This window comes from Lissotriton vulgaris, chromosome 2_1 (genome assembly GCF_964263255.1).
Source record: "Lissotriton vulgaris chromosome 2_1, aLisVul1.2, whole genome shotgun sequence".
Lineage (NCBI taxonomy): Eukaryota > Metazoa > Chordata > Amphibia > Caudata > Salamandridae > Lissotriton > Lissotriton vulgaris.
Window position 1 is genome coordinate 1,915,708,844 of NC_141687.1, and position 19,016 is coordinate 1,915,727,859.

General features: G+C 41.8%; 1 protein-coding gene across 1 annotated transcript in view; it reads right to left on the bottom strand.

Moving 5' to 3' along the window:
- SV2B (synaptic vesicle glycoprotein 2B) overlaps positions 1-19,016 on the bottom strand; it is a 281,226-nt gene that overhangs the window by 86,149 nt on the left and 176,061 nt on the right. The window contains exons 6-7 of the mRNA XM_086958097.1: positions 2,421-2,531; positions 1,497-1,585 (exon numbers count right to left, since the gene is read on the bottom strand). Of these exons, the coding sequence (XP_086814223.1) occupies positions 1,497-1,585; positions 2,421-2,531 (200 nt within the window). The remainder of the gene's footprint in view (positions 1-1,496; positions 1,586-2,420; positions 2,532-19,016) is intronic.

A 19,016-nucleotide genomic window follows, 5' to 3' on the forward strand; every position in this document is an offset into this window, starting at 1 on the left:
GGTGCAGAAAGTAAAACTGACTTAAGTTACTTCATCCCAAGATATTTTAAAGAAGTCATTATGGCAAAATGATGATACTTGTATTTACGTGAATTCAGAAGTGCTATTTTAACCCATTAGGCGTGTATCGGCAAATTAGAAGTGCTTTCTGATTTAACAGATCTAATTTATCAGTCCTGGCCAGTACTGAAAAGAGTCTGATCAAAACGTCATCTGTTTGGGAATCTCAGTCTCTAATTCTCGTTGTACATCAGCACATTGCAACCCTCAACTGTAATTGAAAGATTGAGATGGGATCTTAGTCCTACGTTTGGGGTTTACTTGCTTGGGTTTTCTCTCACCCGCCCAAACAGAAGACTGGGAATAAATGTATAGATCTGGTCTTGGTCCTTGCCAGACAAAGAATAGCCATGTCTTGGAAATCAAGTGCTGGCCCAACGGCGAGCGCATGGAGACAGGACATTACTTACTGGGCTGGAGCCGAAAGCAGGCTCTACTCAAAGAAGAGGCTCTACTCAGAGAAGAGGGGAAGAGGGGAAGAAGCTATGCAAGCGCCCTATTGCTGCACAATGGAGAGAAATCCTTGATACTTGGGAACACCCAGAAAGGCAAGAAAGACTTGGAGGATCTGATGGGGAGACTTTGTTACTATAGGAGACGATCATGGGAAGTGTCACCACATAACCCACATGGAGAGCAAGTACACCCTTGGGGCCCCCCATGAGTACACACGGCTGGGGGGACTTCAATTTCGGCTACTTGAATGGAGTTTAGTTTACCCACCCTTACCATCATCCCTCCTCGCCTACCCACTCATATGGACCACTCGAATGAAAGTATGTTGAACCCTGGGAATTTGTATACCACACTGCATACATATGTTTGTTTTTAGTTTGGTTAAAAGGCAATGTTCGGGAGACCTCCTCAAGATGAGCCCCTAAGTTAGATGGACAAGCTAATGAACGGATTATTGATACTTAAAGCACCGGGAAATAGCCGGAAATAGTAGGAAATGGCCTCCTTGGGAAATAACCCCTACTGACTATATTGTTTAAAGATTTTAGGTATTGCTTTAAAGCAGAGGAGGTCGTTATTCCTAGATACATGTAGATGTAGAAGAGCCTATGTAAGAAATGGCAACAGTGATAGAGATGACGGAATACTGTATTGAAACATGAAGAAGGTAAACTTGAGCATGGTTGTTACAGGCTTGTTGTAACTCTGATAAATGCCAATAAAAATATGTTTGAAAAAAAAACTGTAATTGAAAGATATCTCAGCCTACACTGTCCAAGTATAGACTATTACACCCATTATGGTCAACGTGAGGGACATGCTAAAGTTTCACAGGAATATCTAAATTGGGGTTGTTGTAAAACTGGTATTTCTTACCACAATCCATATAGCATCATAGTGTTTCACTCCTAGATCTCACCTCACTCTAATAATAAATACCAAGGCATTAATAAGTTATAAGAGGAAGGTTTTTGTCTTACCTGAAGGCCATTGTGAACCAAACTATTGCCAAAAACACAGTGTTTCTTCTGTATTGTCCAGCAAAACAAAACAATGTGTTCTCCCATATCTAAAGTAAAATGACAGGTTTTACATTATACATCAGTTATATATCCACATCAAACATCTATAAACATCATTCCAACTAAGGAGCAAGGATCTTGGAGTGCAAACTAAATTGAGCTTCTATACTTTCTCATACACTGTGCACAGTGTAGTAAGAAAATATGCAGGGACTCCTTGCCCTATTTGGATATTGCCTGAAAAGCCAAGCAAAAGTGTACCTGAGTACTTTTACAAATTATTTCTTGGGAATTAGATATATATTACTTGGGCGTAGGCTTTATTGATACAGAAATATGGCGATGTGTATAAGTAGGTGGTTAAATTCAACATTCTGGTTCCTCAAGTAACATCAATATTAACATCAAAGAAAGCCAGCATATTTAGGGTTTGAGTGTTTCAGTGTTGAATGATTTTGTGAATGTTCACCTATATCAAAGTCACATGTTTTGCTTTGTAAAGTTTAAGAGTTAAGAAAAGCAGGTTACAATCCACAAAAAGTTGGTTTTGGTGTAAGAAATACGTAGCACAATCTACATTTATGGGAGAAAACGTCGAAGGAAATGAAGTTTTAGTGGGAAATGTACATTATAAAAACATTTTTGCTAGAAAACATTTACTCTAAGTGAAAAAGGCACACTTCACAATTTCATGAACAGCAAGTGTTCTACAGGCAAAATGTAAATTGTGCCAACACACCTATGGTTTGGAGCTCTACTATCAAGGTGCTCACTTATATGTTTCTCTTTAGACATTGAAAAGGGTACACTTGGTGGCAGCTCCCACTGTATAATGAGGATTAAAAACAGAAAGAAAGCAGAAAATGTCACTGTTTGTGGTACCTGCTTAACAGTGGTCGTGAATCGGACAAACCCACGCTGGATCCAAGTGCCTGTCGAGCTCTGGATTTCAATGAACTCATCCATTTGCTTTGGAGTCTTGATGTGAGCGACCTGAAAAGGAAAAAATATATCATGAGCCCAAGTGGCATGAATTACTTCAAATAAGTGAAGAATAAAGTGGCCCAGATCCTTTTCTGTTCACGCAATTACAGAATTAAATATTTTGTTAGAAAATAGTGCCTAATGCTGGTTTCGTTTAGTTAGTATAACTAGGACGCATTAACAAGAGCACTTAGCGCTGCGAGGCCTTCGGGTGGTTATGCGCTATATAAATGGAATTTTCAATTCAATTCAATTCAATTCAACTAGTCACATTGCAGAAAAATGCATGATTGTTTTTTGTGCAATCATTGCACTCGCTGATGTGTCTATGAAATGATAAAAATTAAGGTAAAAATTATAGTCTGGGTACTTGTGTGCATAGTTACCTTTTCTGTAGCTTCCTCAGGAAGGAATGTACTTGTGTGGCAACATCGCAAGGCTATGTGCTAAACCTCGTTATGAATGTTTAAACCTACTTCTCCCTGGTTTTCACATGACCTTAGGATCTGGAACTTTAAGTCCAGAAGGCAAGAACAGAAATAGTGGGTAAGTTATGATCCTCTTAAAAGAGTATAATGCACAGGTCTTTAATCCTTCACTTGAAAAATGCTATTCTTGAGGCAAAATCAAAATACTGTATTATTAAAATTAACAATGCTCACAATCCTTTAGCCCCTTCGATGATGATGACGAGCTGAGCTCGTCATCAGCTACGGTGCTCGTATGCTGATGACGAGCTGAGCTCGTCATGTTACTCGGGATTTACGAAAGCCCAGCACACAGCGGGAAAACCGCTAGCAGTTAAGGTGTTAAAAGAACTGTTTAAAATAGTCAATATGGGCTCCTGTTCCAATAATCCAGTCAACTTGGATGGTTCTCAGGCTTTTGTGATAAATTGCCAGCTTTTGTACATACTAAGATAGGTCAAATTTACTCAGAATTTGTTGGTATTAATACCAATATTCAGCTGGACCGGGTTGATTATGCTGTAGAGACATCTAATGCATCCATCCTGCTTTTTTACTGCACTTTCTATGCCTCAAGTTTAGGCCCTTATTCACAACATAAAATCAGTGCCCCTGATCAATTCCTGTCCTCCTAAGAGTTTGCATTTGGCTCTGTCCTGCGGTTTGAGTCTCCTTTGGTAAAACTGTGCATTTGTAGGACAACATTAATGTCAGGATTGTGCCAGAATGATTTTGTGCACACCATCAGGATATTTTGGCTTATAGTCCTTCTAGCACACAGTGTACGATCCGAACCCCTACCCTTGCAGGGTAACACATGTGTGTTCAACCTCAGATCATGACAACCCTGATCCCCCAAGAAAATTGTTGTAACAGATCTAGAACCTTTTTGCTCAGACTCCTATGCATACCCAATTTACAAACGCAGGAAATACAACCTGCAGTGTCAATATTTATTGAAGCAGTGAAAATCTTGAGTAGAATATGTTTGCTGCAATTAATAATACAACAATCATACAATCATAATCAGCAATATAGAATGGTGGAGAGAATTAACAATTTCACCATTGTGCTAAAACAATGAATATATGCTGGTATATATTTAGTGTATAATAATATATTGTAGTGTGCTCCCATTTAACGCTTCTAACCTCCTCTAGCCTAGGGTGAGTTATCTGCAAAGAATCCCTGACAGGTGACCTAACTCCCCATTACTTTGGGTAAGTATCATCAGGCTGCCTGTCTTGGTGTAGAGCAAGACATCCCTTGTGGAGAGGAAAGGAATCAGCTGAGCTGTAATTCCGATGTACCGCTGCCTCAAAGTGTCAGCAGAGTGCTCCTCTGATTTTAATGAGGAAGTGTGTTTGTATAAATAAATAGACAGTGTCAATGTTGGCATGTCGAGGTTTTTGTCAGGGCACAATTGTTTATGTTACCAAGATAGCGTCAACACCTACTGGGCAGCAGTAAGCCATGACATTTGCACAGTGAACTCTATACATCACACTGAATGTTCAAGGTGTCATGATAATGTGCCTACAAAGTTGAAATGTTAGCAAATGGAGTTTTGAGGCATCCTATTGTGCACTGACATGTACACTAATGTTTGTCAAAAGTCACTGTGTTACCGAAAGAAGGCAACTTAAGAAACTTTAGCAGAAAGATGGCGTACTTTCTAGTGGGGCACGTTGCATTTCCTGATATTATTGGCAATCACCCAAAACCTATGCTCAACTCTTATAGTGTCCGGTTGTTTTCAAAAGGCATGGAAAGAAGCTATAGTCATTCCTCTCATTAAAAAAAACCTAACATTGATTCCAAGGAACTTAAAAATTACTGCCCTATATCTTTGTTGCCCACACCTGCTAAGATTCTTGAAAAACATCTCGACAAATTTCTCACATCTCTTATTGATACCAACAAGTTCTTAGATCCATCTCCAACAAACTTCAGAAGTGATTATAGCATTAAATCTGCACTAGTGACAGCTTTAGACCACATCAGATCTGTGATGGACGGCAGTGAGGCTGTTGCACTTCTCATGCTAGATCTGTCTGTAGCCTTTGACCCTGTGTCTCCCACACTTCGGGGTTTTCATCTTTCCCCTCTAGGAATCGAGGGCAAGGCACTTGACTTACTTGAATCCTTTCTATCAGAAATGACTCAATCAATCATGTATGGACAGATTTTTTCCAAACCATTTTCTCTACCCTCGGTGTTCTTCAAAAATCATCCCGAAGTCCCACGTTGTTTAAACTATATGTTTGACCCCTTGCAGAGTGATTCAGCCCTTTGGTCTCCAGGTGCTGTGCAGACAACACCCAAATTATTGTTACCATTACAGATGTTCGCTTGGTGCTCTTAACTTCAAGAATTGTATGAGGGAAATGTGTGACTGGAAGATGAATAATTACTAATATTAAATTCAGACAAGATGGAGGTTGTTGCTTTTGGTAGCAAGCGTGATGACTAGAGGTCTTTGGCACACCCCCCCCAACACCAGTTAAGTTGATGAAAAATGTGGGGGTGATTGTTGATCACAAGCTTACCATTGACTGCCAAGTTAGTCATACTGTTTCTGTGTTCTTCTTTGTATTATGATCCTTAAAGAATTTGTTTTCTTATATTCCTAATGCTTCACGGCAAGAGGTAGTATTTGCTCTGGACTCCTCCTCAATAGAATAATGAAATTCAGAATATTTCAACATCAATCAATGCTCTCTTAATAAGCTCCAGGCACTGCAAAATGCAGCTGCTTGGAGGATTCTTGACATTCCGAAATATCAGCTGATCTCTCAGGAACTTAAGAATCTGCATTGGCTCTGAGTAGAAAAATAATTGTGTTTAAGGCTCTGTGCCTTGAGTACAAGACCTCACACAATTTCACCTGGCATTTTTAGAACTACTTTTCAATAGTATGCACATAGATGGCCCCTTTGCTCAGCTGTGAGTACATTTTTAGCTGTGCCCAGAATCCGGAATAATAGATGGGGTGGCAGATTGTTTTCTTAAGCTAAACTTTGGAACACTTCACCTCAATACATACTCTTATGGACAATCAACTGCTGTTCAGGAGTCTTAAAACATGCATTTTCACTTCATAACTCTGTTTAGCTGCAAGGGTCTTCTGTGTCACTTCTCTCTGTTGGGTTTTGAGCGTTTAGTACCTTGAGACCTTTGGGTATTTGTGCGCTCTACAAATTGCATTAGTTCATTCATCCACCCATCCATCAAGGAGTATGTTCCTGAAATCAGTAACAGCTCCAGTAAAAGACTGGGTTCAAGCTTGAGTAGTTTGGAATCTTGATACTTTAAAGTACAATGAGTTCCAGTGACTAAGTCCTCTGGACCTCTTTATATCGCATGCAGACTTGACAAATATGTGTCTTTGTTCAAGTCCAAGGCTTTGCAAGCTAGGAAGACTCTTTGAAATCTGATTCCTAAATTGATGGGTAGTCAGTATATGGTGGAAGGATGCGCTAAAACTTTCCTATTTAAGATATGAGACTGGCTTTAGAATACTATATGGCCTCACAATGAACAAAGACTGAGACATCACTGCCAAGATAACATTGCCAATCCCTAGAAAAGAAATAACCAAATTGTTGGCTGCATCAATAGCAGAGCATGAGTATCAGTGGATCAGTCTTTGATTGGATTACCCGAGGACAGGGCAAATCCCTTCAGTAACCACAGTGTCTTACCACACTTCATGTACACGTGGAAAAACTGGTGTCACTTAGGAAGAGTCAATTTGGAGCTAAAATGCAGAAGTGGGAAAAAACTAAAAAAACTCCCCGCCAGGCACCAGTCGATTAAAAATAAAGAAAAAGGTACAACATAATGAACAGTCCAGAAACAGCTGGGAAGGAACTGGAGAGCTGTTACATTCAGAAGGAGAAACATCTCATCTCATCTTGTCAATCAACACCACTTTGTTCACACAGGCCCTTCCAGCTTCCAAAAAATCCTGATCCTTTAGGGGTTCCCCATTGTTCCATACTGTCTCCTGTTACTCTTCAAACTCATCCAGGAACCCCTGTGGGCTATGCTCATGGATAACAGCATCAGATTCACCGATATACTGCTGATGCGCAAATGTAGTTGAAAGTATCCTGTCCTTCAGACATCCAACGTCTCAAACACTGCCTGCATCGCATCCAGATCTGGACATCCAACTTATCTGAAGCCCAATCCCACAAAGGCAGAATCCTAAATATTTGCCAAGAACAAACAACAAGAAACAGTGCACGCCTGGATAAACGACATGAACCTTGATGGTTTCACGCCCAAAATCTCACTGAATGCAAAGTCTCTTTGATTTGCATTCATCCTCAAGGAACACATTACCAAGAAAACAAAGTCAGCCTGGTATCATCTCTTTCTTCTAAAGGAAGGTAAATCATTTCTTGTAGAATGCAACTTCAGCACCACTTTTCAATTCCTTGTACACTCGCATCTGGATGCTGATAAAATCCTGCTTCATGTCCTCCCAGACTCTGTACTAGCATCCCTAATGGTCATCCTGCACACAGCTAATAATAAACAAAAAGGAGTGCACGTGCTGCTACCTAGTGAATTGCCCTAGTTTTTGCAAAACATCTGAATTCAAACCAATGTTTTGTGATCAGAAATATTGTTTTTTTATTTTTTGCTTGAGTCAATTATTAAATTTTGACCTTTTTTGAAAAATTAATTCTACAAAGTTCATATTTTAAGACCTTATGTACAACACAGAAGAAAAACAACATATAGTCATATTCCTATTTACAACCAACATTCTAGGTACATTTCAAAATTATCTCATTCAAACAGTCAATCATACAACTTACGTACCACACAAAAATACATACAACAGACAGTACGAACATATATAAATTATTTTCTGGTTGGAATACAAATAATCACAACAAAGCCATAAACGTTTCTTGTGCTCAACAGAAACCTATTTATCTTTTTTGTGACTTTTTCTTATTTCAGGCTTTTTTAGTCTACGCGTTTCGAACTCATGTCAATTTTGAGTTCTCATCAGGACCATAGTCTGTGAAAAGGAAAAAAGAAAATTCTTGGTTTTAGCTTCCTTTCTCAACAGTGCACTGCCTCTACCAATACTGCAAGCTCCTTTATCGTACCTCTCGATCAAAAGAAACCAGAGGGAGTTATCCCCGTCGACAGCACACATCTCATGTGGAAACATATGTGACACGTGGTCAAAACCCACGGGTTTTTCCATTTATGAGCTCAGAATCTGAAAAGCGTCATTGTATCCATAAGGATCTACAATCTACAATAGAGTTGAAGGCATACCTTTTTAAAGAACACTACATCACAATGTAGTAACAATCCGATACCAAGCTAACTCTCCCATCAAACAATGACTACATGCTTGCCTTTGACTATGAAGCACTCCAATGCATTATGGCTAGGCTCACTCATACACACAGAAAAGTAATCCTCAATTTTGCTTTAGGGCATCTAGTGAAGAAAGTACTGTGAAAGGTTCCCATCTTGTTTCGAGCAAAAAGCCATGTGAAGGAACACTCGAAAAACCTCATTCTGGGAAGAAAACACTGAAATGGCATCTCTACTTACGGTTGCCAAGGCACACTAGCTGGCCTCTTCCTCTTCCGCCATCCCTGATTCCTTGTGACTCTGCAGCAGGAGAAATCAAAGCACAAAAGGAACACCTACACTACCTATCGCCAAATTACTGATCCTAAGAAGGCACCAGTAAGAACCCTCTCTCCCTGCAACTGCCCATGTGACTGGTTCCTTGCTGTGGTCCTGCTGAAAGACTCTGTTGGACTGAGTCCTAACTCCCACAGGTTTCTCCCTGGTTTTAGACACTTGGTGTTAGATTGTATCCCTCCTGTCCGCAAAGAATTGACTGAAACCAGGGTTGGTGTCAAAGCCATGGCTGTCGACATCAAATTCCTAGATAGCCTCAACTTGTCAGTTTTCCGCACTGAAGGAGATCTGACTTCCAGAAAAGCTTCTACACCTGAACGTAGAGGGATTCATTAGTACCAACGTCAAGGAGCATCAGATCGACATTAAAGCATTCCTGGGCACGGATTACAGACATTGCCCATTTGAAGCTTTCACATCTTTCTTGCAGCTTGCCCTACCAGTAACTAGGCCTGGGAGGAGTTCCGCTATGCAGAACTCAGTGAAGTGCCCAAAAAACTCGACTGTGCTACGCAGAGTTCTGCAAGCAAAGCAGTGCGATATGACGCGCTGCTCATGCTGATTTTTTATTTGTCCTGCTCTGTAAAACCAGCGCAAATGGCACCTTGTGCAGTTCTACTCAAGCAGCAGCTTCCTCAGTGCAAACAGAACGTTTCTCAACAAAAGCAATAGCAACCTATTTATACCACCTGCATTGAGAGATCTCACCTGGAGGTGGTCTGGAGTTTGATTTTCCTCACTCGTGCTTGCGGGCTTAATGTTGGTGTGCCATGCAAGAGGAAAAACTATGCTCTGCACCGCCACGCAGAGTTTTTGGGAACTCCACACTCAATGCAGAGTGCAGAGTAGGAGAAACTCCACAAACTCTGCGAGCGGAGTGGAAATTCACACCCAGGCCTACTGGTGACTCATCGATGAACGCTTCTTTGCCATAAAGGTTTCAAAGTTCAAAGGTAAACTTTCCAACGGGGCAAACCTGGCCCCTTTATCTGACCGGCGATCCATCACAGACCGCCTTAACTTTTGATTGTGACTTGGTCTAGCGCATTTGGCACTTTGTGCTTTTTGGCACTATTTTTTGTTCAAATGTTTAAAATCCATATCTCTGATTCTACTTATTGGATTTTTGTTGTTTTGCAATCATTTTATTTATTGAAATGTAATCAATTTTGGAAATTGTTTCGGGTTTATTCTTGTGTTGTGTTTTCAATTGATTACTTTTGAGTACAGCATACATACTTTACAAATTGCATCTAAGTTAAGCCTAATTGCTTTTGGGCCAAGCTACTAGAGAGTTAACCACATGTTTATTTTGTGACTTCAGTGGTTCTGCCTGACAAAGATTGTGTTTATTAATTGGGTGGGCTTTCCCTTCTCAGCTACTAAACAAATGTCTTACACTTCTCTTTCTCCTGGTCCTTGAGCCAGGACAAGATAGAAGGCCTTGATGTCTATGGGATAAAAATCAGGAATTAAATACTTCAGTGGGGAAGACGAAATGAGCAAAATGGTGTAGTGAGAAAGACAAGAACACTTCAGTAGAGCCAGTAGAAGGGAAGGTGAGAGTGCAGCAATGGAAGTCTAAGCAGTTGAAAAATGCAAATATCTTTGTAGGAGTGATGAAAATAATAAACACTTAAGGCCTAGTTTAGCGTTTGACCAAACAGTACTCACAAATGCGACATATATCCAGTCCTCCTTATTACAAGAGACATAAGATATAATGCACTTGCAATATGGTGGACTGGACAGCCATCACACTTGCGATGGTGTAACCTATCTGCCAAACTCTAAATCAGGTCTTTATTCATTTGGGAAAGATTGACACTCGGCTGTTAGAGAAAGGTCCTGTAGGTCATGGCCGGGAAGCAAAAGGGAAGATGCAGGACACTGCACTAGGGTAAGGTGGTAGGAGTGAAACGGAATTAATTAAATTGCTGGAAATGGGACCATTGCAGTTTGGATAACCAGGGTCTATAGGGTCTAAAAATTTAGATCAAAGTGGAGTGGTTAAGCGGAGGTTGTGGTTAACCTTTCCTATGTGATCCCTGGAAGACACTGCAAGATGGCATTGGCCAAGTAAATGCCAGAAATGGAGAGTGGCTTTGTGCCCACAGAGGAAGACAAACATGGAGAGGAGATGGAGGGATAGCATTGGATGAAGTATTCAATGATAAAAGGAACAATATGTGACCAAAGATACCAGAAACGCAGAGTACAAAGGTGCATGAGAACACCTCATATACATTTGGAACTCCCAGCGCCCACCAGCCTAAGGCAACACAGTTTGAGAAGGACACAAATGAAAGTGATTGCAATAATCTGAGAGCAATGCCACTGGCAAAAGGAAAAACAGCATAGCAGCATCAGGCAACAGGATGTTTAGAAAATTGAAAACAACTCTATTAGTGACTGGTTGTCTCAGACAGGAGAACTAAGGTACTGCAAGCAGATGTAGAGCCCAGAATGGAGGAATCTCCAGAAATCTCCAACCTCTAAAATGAGACATCTGTGTAAGAATTAAGACTGAGTCATTGAGGTTAGAATCTGTCTCTTGGCTAAGACAACTGTATTTTAAATGAATACACAATGTACCACAAAGTGGTACATTGTAGTTACTAATAATGAGTGCATCCCCCACTGGTATAACAATAGCCCCAGCATCTCCCATGGTGCGGGGGCCCCCGAGGTCCAGGGGAAACACCGACCACAAATACAAACTGGCTCTGAGACTGAGCTGAGAGCAGGACATGGTTGTGGGTTGATGGGGTGTGTACCAATTAGTTTATTTAGCAGCAGTATTGGCACTGAGTGACACAAGAACAGTCTGAATTCAGCTTTCATGCACAGTCTCTGCGCCGTGTTTTAATTGCCTTCCGCCATGCCAGTATATTTCACTTATTATTATAGCCATGGGTCTGGGCTGCAGACCATTATTAATTTATTATGTGTGCCCCTTGGCCTGCCTGGAGACAAAGATTTGGCTTACATGGCTGCGCAGTCGCGCTCTACCAAAAGCAGTGCCGCACACTCGCACTCACATTTGTGCAGGGCATGCATGCAGAAACGCACTCCTGCTGCACGGTGATGATGACCACACGCACCATGATCTTCAAAGTGGGGCACAGGAGGGTGGGTCAGTCATGTGCGGGTTGTGGTTGCACGCACCTCACAGTGGAATTCAAAACTGGACTGGACTGAACCAGTGATGCGTCTACCACTGTTCAGATTGCTGCCAATGCCTGTGTGAAGTAAGGGAAGTGAAGCAGTGCAGCCAGCAATGCAATCGGTACTAAGACACCAGCACCTGACCCACCAAGGTGCAGATGTGCAGTATAGTTTCAGTCACGTCACCCTGCTATCACGACTGAGACCCATTGAATGGTGCTGGTGGCGGTGCAGTTTATCTGGGAGGTGTACTGGGCCAGTGGCAGTAATATTGATGCCTCATTCCCCGCCCCTCAAGCCTCTCTTATTAATATCATGAAAACAGAGTTGCACAGGGAAGGGTGTTTTCCTTTGCAGGGCCCTGTTACTGGCCACAAGTTAGAATTGTGCTGCAGGGACAGGGTGAGTCTCCCTTTCAGGCACATTCACGTTTTAAGGCATGGGTAAAGTAGGCCTAAACCCAAGGCCCCAGCATCATAGGGGGGGCTGATAGAGCCAGCTCTGTTCTACAGAGTTACAGAGTATTACCCTGGTGACCTTGAATCATAAACAGAAAGTTTGAAATACCATTTTCCTGGAATGTGTTCTTAATGTGGGTGATGTGTGGGAGTCTCTTGCATGCATTTTGCAGAGAAATGTTGTCTTCATGCTTCATGCAACATCCACAACATTTTCTGCTAAGCTTGTTGTTGTTTCACCAATAACTTTCAAATCTTTGCACCTTCAAAAAGGGGATTGTTTGTTTACACTCAAAAAGGGAATTGTTTGCATAAGGGTTTGATTTTTATGATGCTGAACTTATTATTGTGTTGCCGGTCACTTTGACATATTTGCACCTAGATGCACAAACCAAAGGAAATAGTTTGATTAAAAAGGTTTGATTTTTGTAAGCTGTTGCATCTGTTTTGTTTGATAAGTCACTTTTGAATATGTGTGCCTTCATGCACAAACCAAAAGATTAATTGTTTGACTAACCTTGCTTAATTTTTGCCTACACAAGGAGATGATGTACGGAGCGCTGAAACTTTTCAGATACTGCATTGTTGTATCCATCATCGTTCTTTAGCTCACTTCGTCACCCAATTCAGACACAGCTATATGCAAATCATTCTTGACCTCATGGGAACAGTCCTGCCCGAACTGCCAAGCCATGTCTTCCCTGGACCGGAAACAAGCAACCTGCGAGTGGTTTCTGGGTAACACCCTTCATCAGCCAGGCTAGCTTGAATCCAGTGGTAAAGGGAGCAAGGGACCCACGTCTGGGCATACCCTGTCAACTAAGGACAAACAAAGCACAAGATGATGGACGGAGTTGAAAAACTTTTCAAACACTCACCGCCAGTCACAGATATGAGTTGGATCCATCATCGTTCTTTAGCTCCCTTCGCCACCCCAGATCAGACACAGCTATATGAAAATCAGTGTTGACCCTGTGTCTTTCCTGGCTGATGAAGTGTGAAACCCCGAAACCAGCCCTAGGATGCTTGTCTTCAGTGCAGGGAGGACCTGGTCTGGCACTTCGGGCTGGACTGTTCCCATTGGGCACAGGGTCAAGACTGATTTGCAAATGGCTGGGTTCAAACTGGAATGGCATGGTGAGCAAAAAAACACATGGATTTAGGCCCAGATCTCTCCAGTAGGGTGAATGTATGACATTGTTCTGCATTCTGTCCAACAATTGGTATTTTTGCATTTGTCACCCCGAGTGGGATGGGTATGCCCAGGCATGGGTCGGGTGCTCTCCATGCCACTGGAGTCAAGCTATCCTGGCTGATGAGGGATGAAACCCTGAAACCGGTCCTAGGATGCTTGTCTTCAGTCTACGGAGGACCTGGCCTGGCAGTTCGAGCTAAACTGTTCACACTGGGCACAGGGTCAAGACTGATTTGCATATGGCTGGGTTCAAACTGGAATGGCAGGGTGAGAAAAAAAACAATCGATTTAGGCCTAGATCTCTGTACCAGGATGCCTGTATGACATTGTTCTGCATTCTGTCCATCAATTGTTCTTTTTGCATTTGTCAACCCAAGCGGGATGGGTATGCCCAGACGTGGGTCCTGTACTCTCCATGCCACTGGAGTCAAGCTATCCTATCTGATGAGGGGTTAAACACTTAAACCGGTCCTAGGATGCTTGTCTTCAGTCCAAGGAGGACCTGGCCTGGCGGCTGGGGTTAACTGTTCACACTGGGCACAGGGTCAAGACTGATTTGCATGTGGCTGTGTTCAAACTGGAATGGCATGGTGAGCAAAACAACAATGGGTTTAGGCCCAGATCTCGAAACGTGGGTGAATGCATGACATTTTTCTGCATTCCGTCTGTCAGTGTTCTCTGTGCATTCATTTTTGCCTACTGCAGGACTTGTTTTTATCATGCACTTTGAAAGTATTTTTACCTTGATGCAAGAGGAAAATGGGATTGTTGTGTTAGCACATTTTCCATTGCTTCACCAACTAATATTAGTATAGATTCTGTCTTTAGGTACTTGCTGATATGGTTTGTGTTTATTCTAATGTGTTATTTATGGTATTGTTAGCACTTGTCTGTAATGTGTGTGCCTTAAATCTTGTAATTTGCATTATTTACACTAAAGACATGATAAATACAAACAGATGAACATCTGCATCAATGTTCTGAAGCATCCAAGCAATTCTCAACTCCAGTCTTGTTTGCCTGCCTGTTTTTGTCCTGCTAACTAAGATAGCCATGATGGTTGAAATTAATTCCTCAGTTTATTTTAAATGCTCTACAGTGGTTATTATCATACACAACCCCTGACAGACGCAAGTGTGTGGCATGCATATAGTTCATACGAAGCATGAAGCTGGAAGGATACTGAGTTATATTTTATGTACTGCCTGGGTAGTTGAGTCTGTAGAAATGTTTTTGTCTTTAACATTTTCAAGTTATTTTCCATCAATGTCAATTCTAATTCAGACCCTATGTAGTTGTTCTTTGTTCTTTAGTGATAGGCAGCTCCTGAGACAATAGGACACCTCGTTGACATTGTTCTGATTGCTGTCTCAGTTAAATATTCTGCTCTTGACAATAATGTGACAAATGGCGTACCGTTTCTCAATTCATTTGAACTTTGAGCAAGACAATATAGATGCATTTCATTAAATGTTTGAAGTTTCAATTCAAAATATACCAGATTTTTGAGTGATGGGGCAAATTGAAAGGTGGTGGGCCGGTCGGGCCTCCATGTGCATTGGAGGGGAGCCCCCTCAAGTTTTGTTACGCCACTGGCATTCCCCTTTCCAATGTCTTACCATTACCAACCTTTCTACCTTCCTGCCCTAATTAATGAATTGTTCTTCTTTCTTTTTGCCATTATTCCTTTAGAGTTGCAGCAAGGATAATACTTAAGCCTTCCTTACAAGGAAGGAGAAATGGGTCCAAAGTGATAATGGTTCTGCAACTCCACTATTGCAGGGTTTATGGGTTCACAAAAGGGATGCAAATCCAGCACAAAATGTTGTATTGGGATTCACTTTCTAATGCAAATTCGGATTTTCATTTGAAAGTTGCCTAAAGTAATGCAAGTAGCACAATGCTCTCCTTTGCATTAAGGAGCTGTTCCAGTACAAAACCTATGCTCAAATGAATGGAAACACCATTACACAATGGTGTTAGGGTGTGTGCATTGGACCATGGCATACAAAGTGCACTAGCGCTGTTGGGAGAGAAAAACAGTTCTGTATTTTAGTAGATATGGGGCTGTTCTGCGGTCTCCACTGCATGCCAATCAGCACAGCAACCTTTGTTGCTGTGGTGTGTTACATGGAAAAGTAGAAAATCGGCACCTAAGTGTAGTTGGTGACTTTAATCCGTGGTTATTGTATGGCCTGCTGCTGCTGCCCACTGAGCTACGAAATTGACGCTATTGCTACATGTGTGCTTTTCATGTTTAAATATCAATAAAAAACAAGTCAAACAAGGAGAAGGAAGATGGCTACTAAAAGTGAAAATTAGCTAAAATGTGGCTAACGGCATGAACATCATTTAGGGGTCACCAGGAGTTGCAGTAGCTACCTCTGATATTCAGCCTGTGACCGCTGGCATGGTCCTTGTAACCCCCTGTATAGATGACAATAACCAGAGCATACTGATGTATCGTTCTGCAGTGCTGAAACATCAATAGCATACATTACTGCAAGAGACGTCCTCATGCTTAGGAGTTTGGTTCGCCACTTATGCAAGGAATGTTTTTGTGGAAACTTATTGAGAGTGAACAGCGTCCAGTTCGTTCCTCATGTGCCCTGTCAGCTCAAGGAATGTTGAAGATGGGAACTGGACACCAGAGTAAAGCTGCTCACACTCTTTGCTTCCCAGGTCCTCGAAGCAGAGCACTGTCAGACTGAATGAAGTCTACAGTCACGCCTCCTGCCTGAAATGACTTTAGCTATGGGACCTGCTGCCAGTCCACACCCCCTTCGGGAACATGGGCATGAATGTCACAAACAGCAGCACAGAAGAATAATGGGAAGGCAAAAAGCCGCATAACTGAAAGGAGAACAGCCAGTGTCTTTAAAATGATTACACACTATAGGTGGGCAGACAAACACATTAACAGACTGAGCTAAGGGTCGGCTCTAAATCCATTTGCTAAAATTGAGCGATAGAAATGTTTGGATTGTAAATCATACAACAAAGGCTACTAATTGTGGGTGGCACAAAAAGTGCTGAATTTAATTTAAAGGCTCTGGTTACATGGTATGCAACATTATAACATACAAAATAGGTGCAGACCAATCATACCATGTTTTGGGGAGAGAGCACATGCACTTTAGACTAGGTTAACAGTGGTATAGTGCTCAGAGTTCTAAAGCCAACAAAAAGAAGAACAGAAAAAGGGAGAAGGAAGGCAAAACATTTGGGGATAACCCTGCAGAAAGAGCCAGGTCCAACAAACATGTAAAAATGTTAGGCTTAAAAAAACTGTACTGCATTGATAGACGTTCATTAAAAGTGCTACTTTCTAGACATGAACTTACAAACATTCATGTACCCCACCCCCACAATGCCATTAGTGAAATACGAAGAAAGTCAGTTGTCATGTTCAGCCCATAGGTCGATGATCTCCTAATTATGTGTGGAGCAACATTATTATCTATTAAATCAGAATAGAAGAGAGGGTTTTGTACAGCACACATCCCAATCTCACAAATTTCAAGATGCTCTCATATATGATAATGAAGAAACAGGAAGCACCGTGAATTAAAATATTTGCCTAAAATCAAACACTTTGAGGAAGCTGAGACTGAGCCCAGATTTACTAGATTTACATTATGAAACATACCTGCTAGATGGGTATTTCTTTCTGTTTTACTTCAAAGGTCACTTCTTTAGTGTTAGAAGGTAGGTTGTTAGTTGACTGAGGTGTGAGCCCTGGTCAAAAAACAGCCACAATCCCTTGCAGGGTGAGTCACTAAATTATTCTGTGCTTAACCCTGGGTAGCTTGGCACAAAAGCAGGCAGGTTTAACTTAGAGGCAATATGTAAAGTTTTATGCAGCACACAAACAGCACTAAGGTCAAAACACAACACAAAAAACCCCAAGCAAATTTAGAAAACTATAGCAAACTTTAATACATTATTTGACACCAAAACAACAAAAATCCAATCAGTAGAACCGGAGTTAGGAATTTCTAAAGTTGTAAGTGAAATCTAGCATCTAAAAAGATCAAAGCACCAACTGCGGACATCTGGTTGCGGCAGTCCGGTTCAAAGTTGAATGTTAAGGCCGACAGTGATGGAGCATGGTTTGCGTACAAGAAGGGGATTAGGCCCGGTCTGCTCTTACCTTTGGAATTTGAAATATTCTTGAAGAAAAATGTCTGAGAAGGTAAAGTTCAGTGAGGCAAGGCTGCAGGAGTTGTTCGGTTAGGGAGCTTCAACGTCAGATGGCCTTGGGTTGAAGCTGCGGTGAAGATTTTTACATCCAAACTTAGTCAATTTAATGGAAGTAGAAAAACTCCAGCAGGACGAAGCAAAGGGCTGTAGCTTCAAACAGTTCCTTGATACATCTTTGGAGAAGGACCGCTGAAAACATATTTGCTGCTGCGGAGAAGAACGTAGCGGGAGAAGCTGCTTATTCAATCCAACCAGTAATGCACCTCAGTCGAGCAGGTTGGTCCTGGTCTCTTCCTGGTTCTCAGAGCACTTTTTGGCCAAATTTTGTCTAGCCCCTAAGTTTTGGAAAATGGCCCTTTGCGTACCCAAGAATCCAGCACCTGGAGGATACCTCTTAGGGGTTCAGAACTTATTCAGGCTTGGTAGAGGTGAGGGTTCAGGATTATTGGGAGCCTGTTATGTCCTTGTGGCTCTGAACAGGAGGCCAGAAACCTTGGAGTCCCTTCTGGTAGTCCTAGGTGCAGGTGTAGATGCAGGGCTCAAGAGCAAGTCTGGCCTCTGAAGCTTCAAGGAAGGCTCCTGGCAGCAAAGCAGCCCTTTTAGGTACAGCATCAGTCTGGCAGAGTGCACAACAGGTCACAGCAGCAAGCAATTCTCTGAGAGTCCATTCGCAGGTCCATTAGTGAACCGAAAAATGGGTTTCAAGGTCCTATTTTTATACACTGGTGCCCTTCTTCTGGAAGGTAGGAGAAGCTTCTGGTAAGGGTCTTTGAGGTGCACGGAATGTTCTGACTTCCTGGCCCTGGCTCCAAGTTGGGTGCAGTGACACTACAGAGTTGTTAGGCCCTTTGTGTGGAGGCAGAGTACAACCTACTCAAGTATAAGTGAACTGTGCTTAGCTCCACCCCCCATCCTGCCTGCAGATGGCCCATTCAAGCATACCTAATCCCTCAATTGTTTGACTGGCTGGGAGGAATTCACAGTCTAATTATCATTCATGTGACCCAAGCCAGGCTATAGCCACAAAAGGGCTAGAGACAGGGAATTGCCAACGTTGTAAAAGAAGCATTTTCAAAATTGGAATGAAAAATCCAAATTCACCATTAAAGAGGGTTTATCATTTCAGTTTGTAGGTACAAAACATGATATATCACCCCCTCTCAATTAGGAATGACAGCTTATGAAATGGAATAAGGAATCCCCAATGTTATCCTAAGAGTGGGGTAGGCCTCACAATAGTGAAAAACAAATTTGGGGGGTTTTCATTACCAGGACATATAAAACTGATAAGTACATGTCCAACTTTGTAATAACA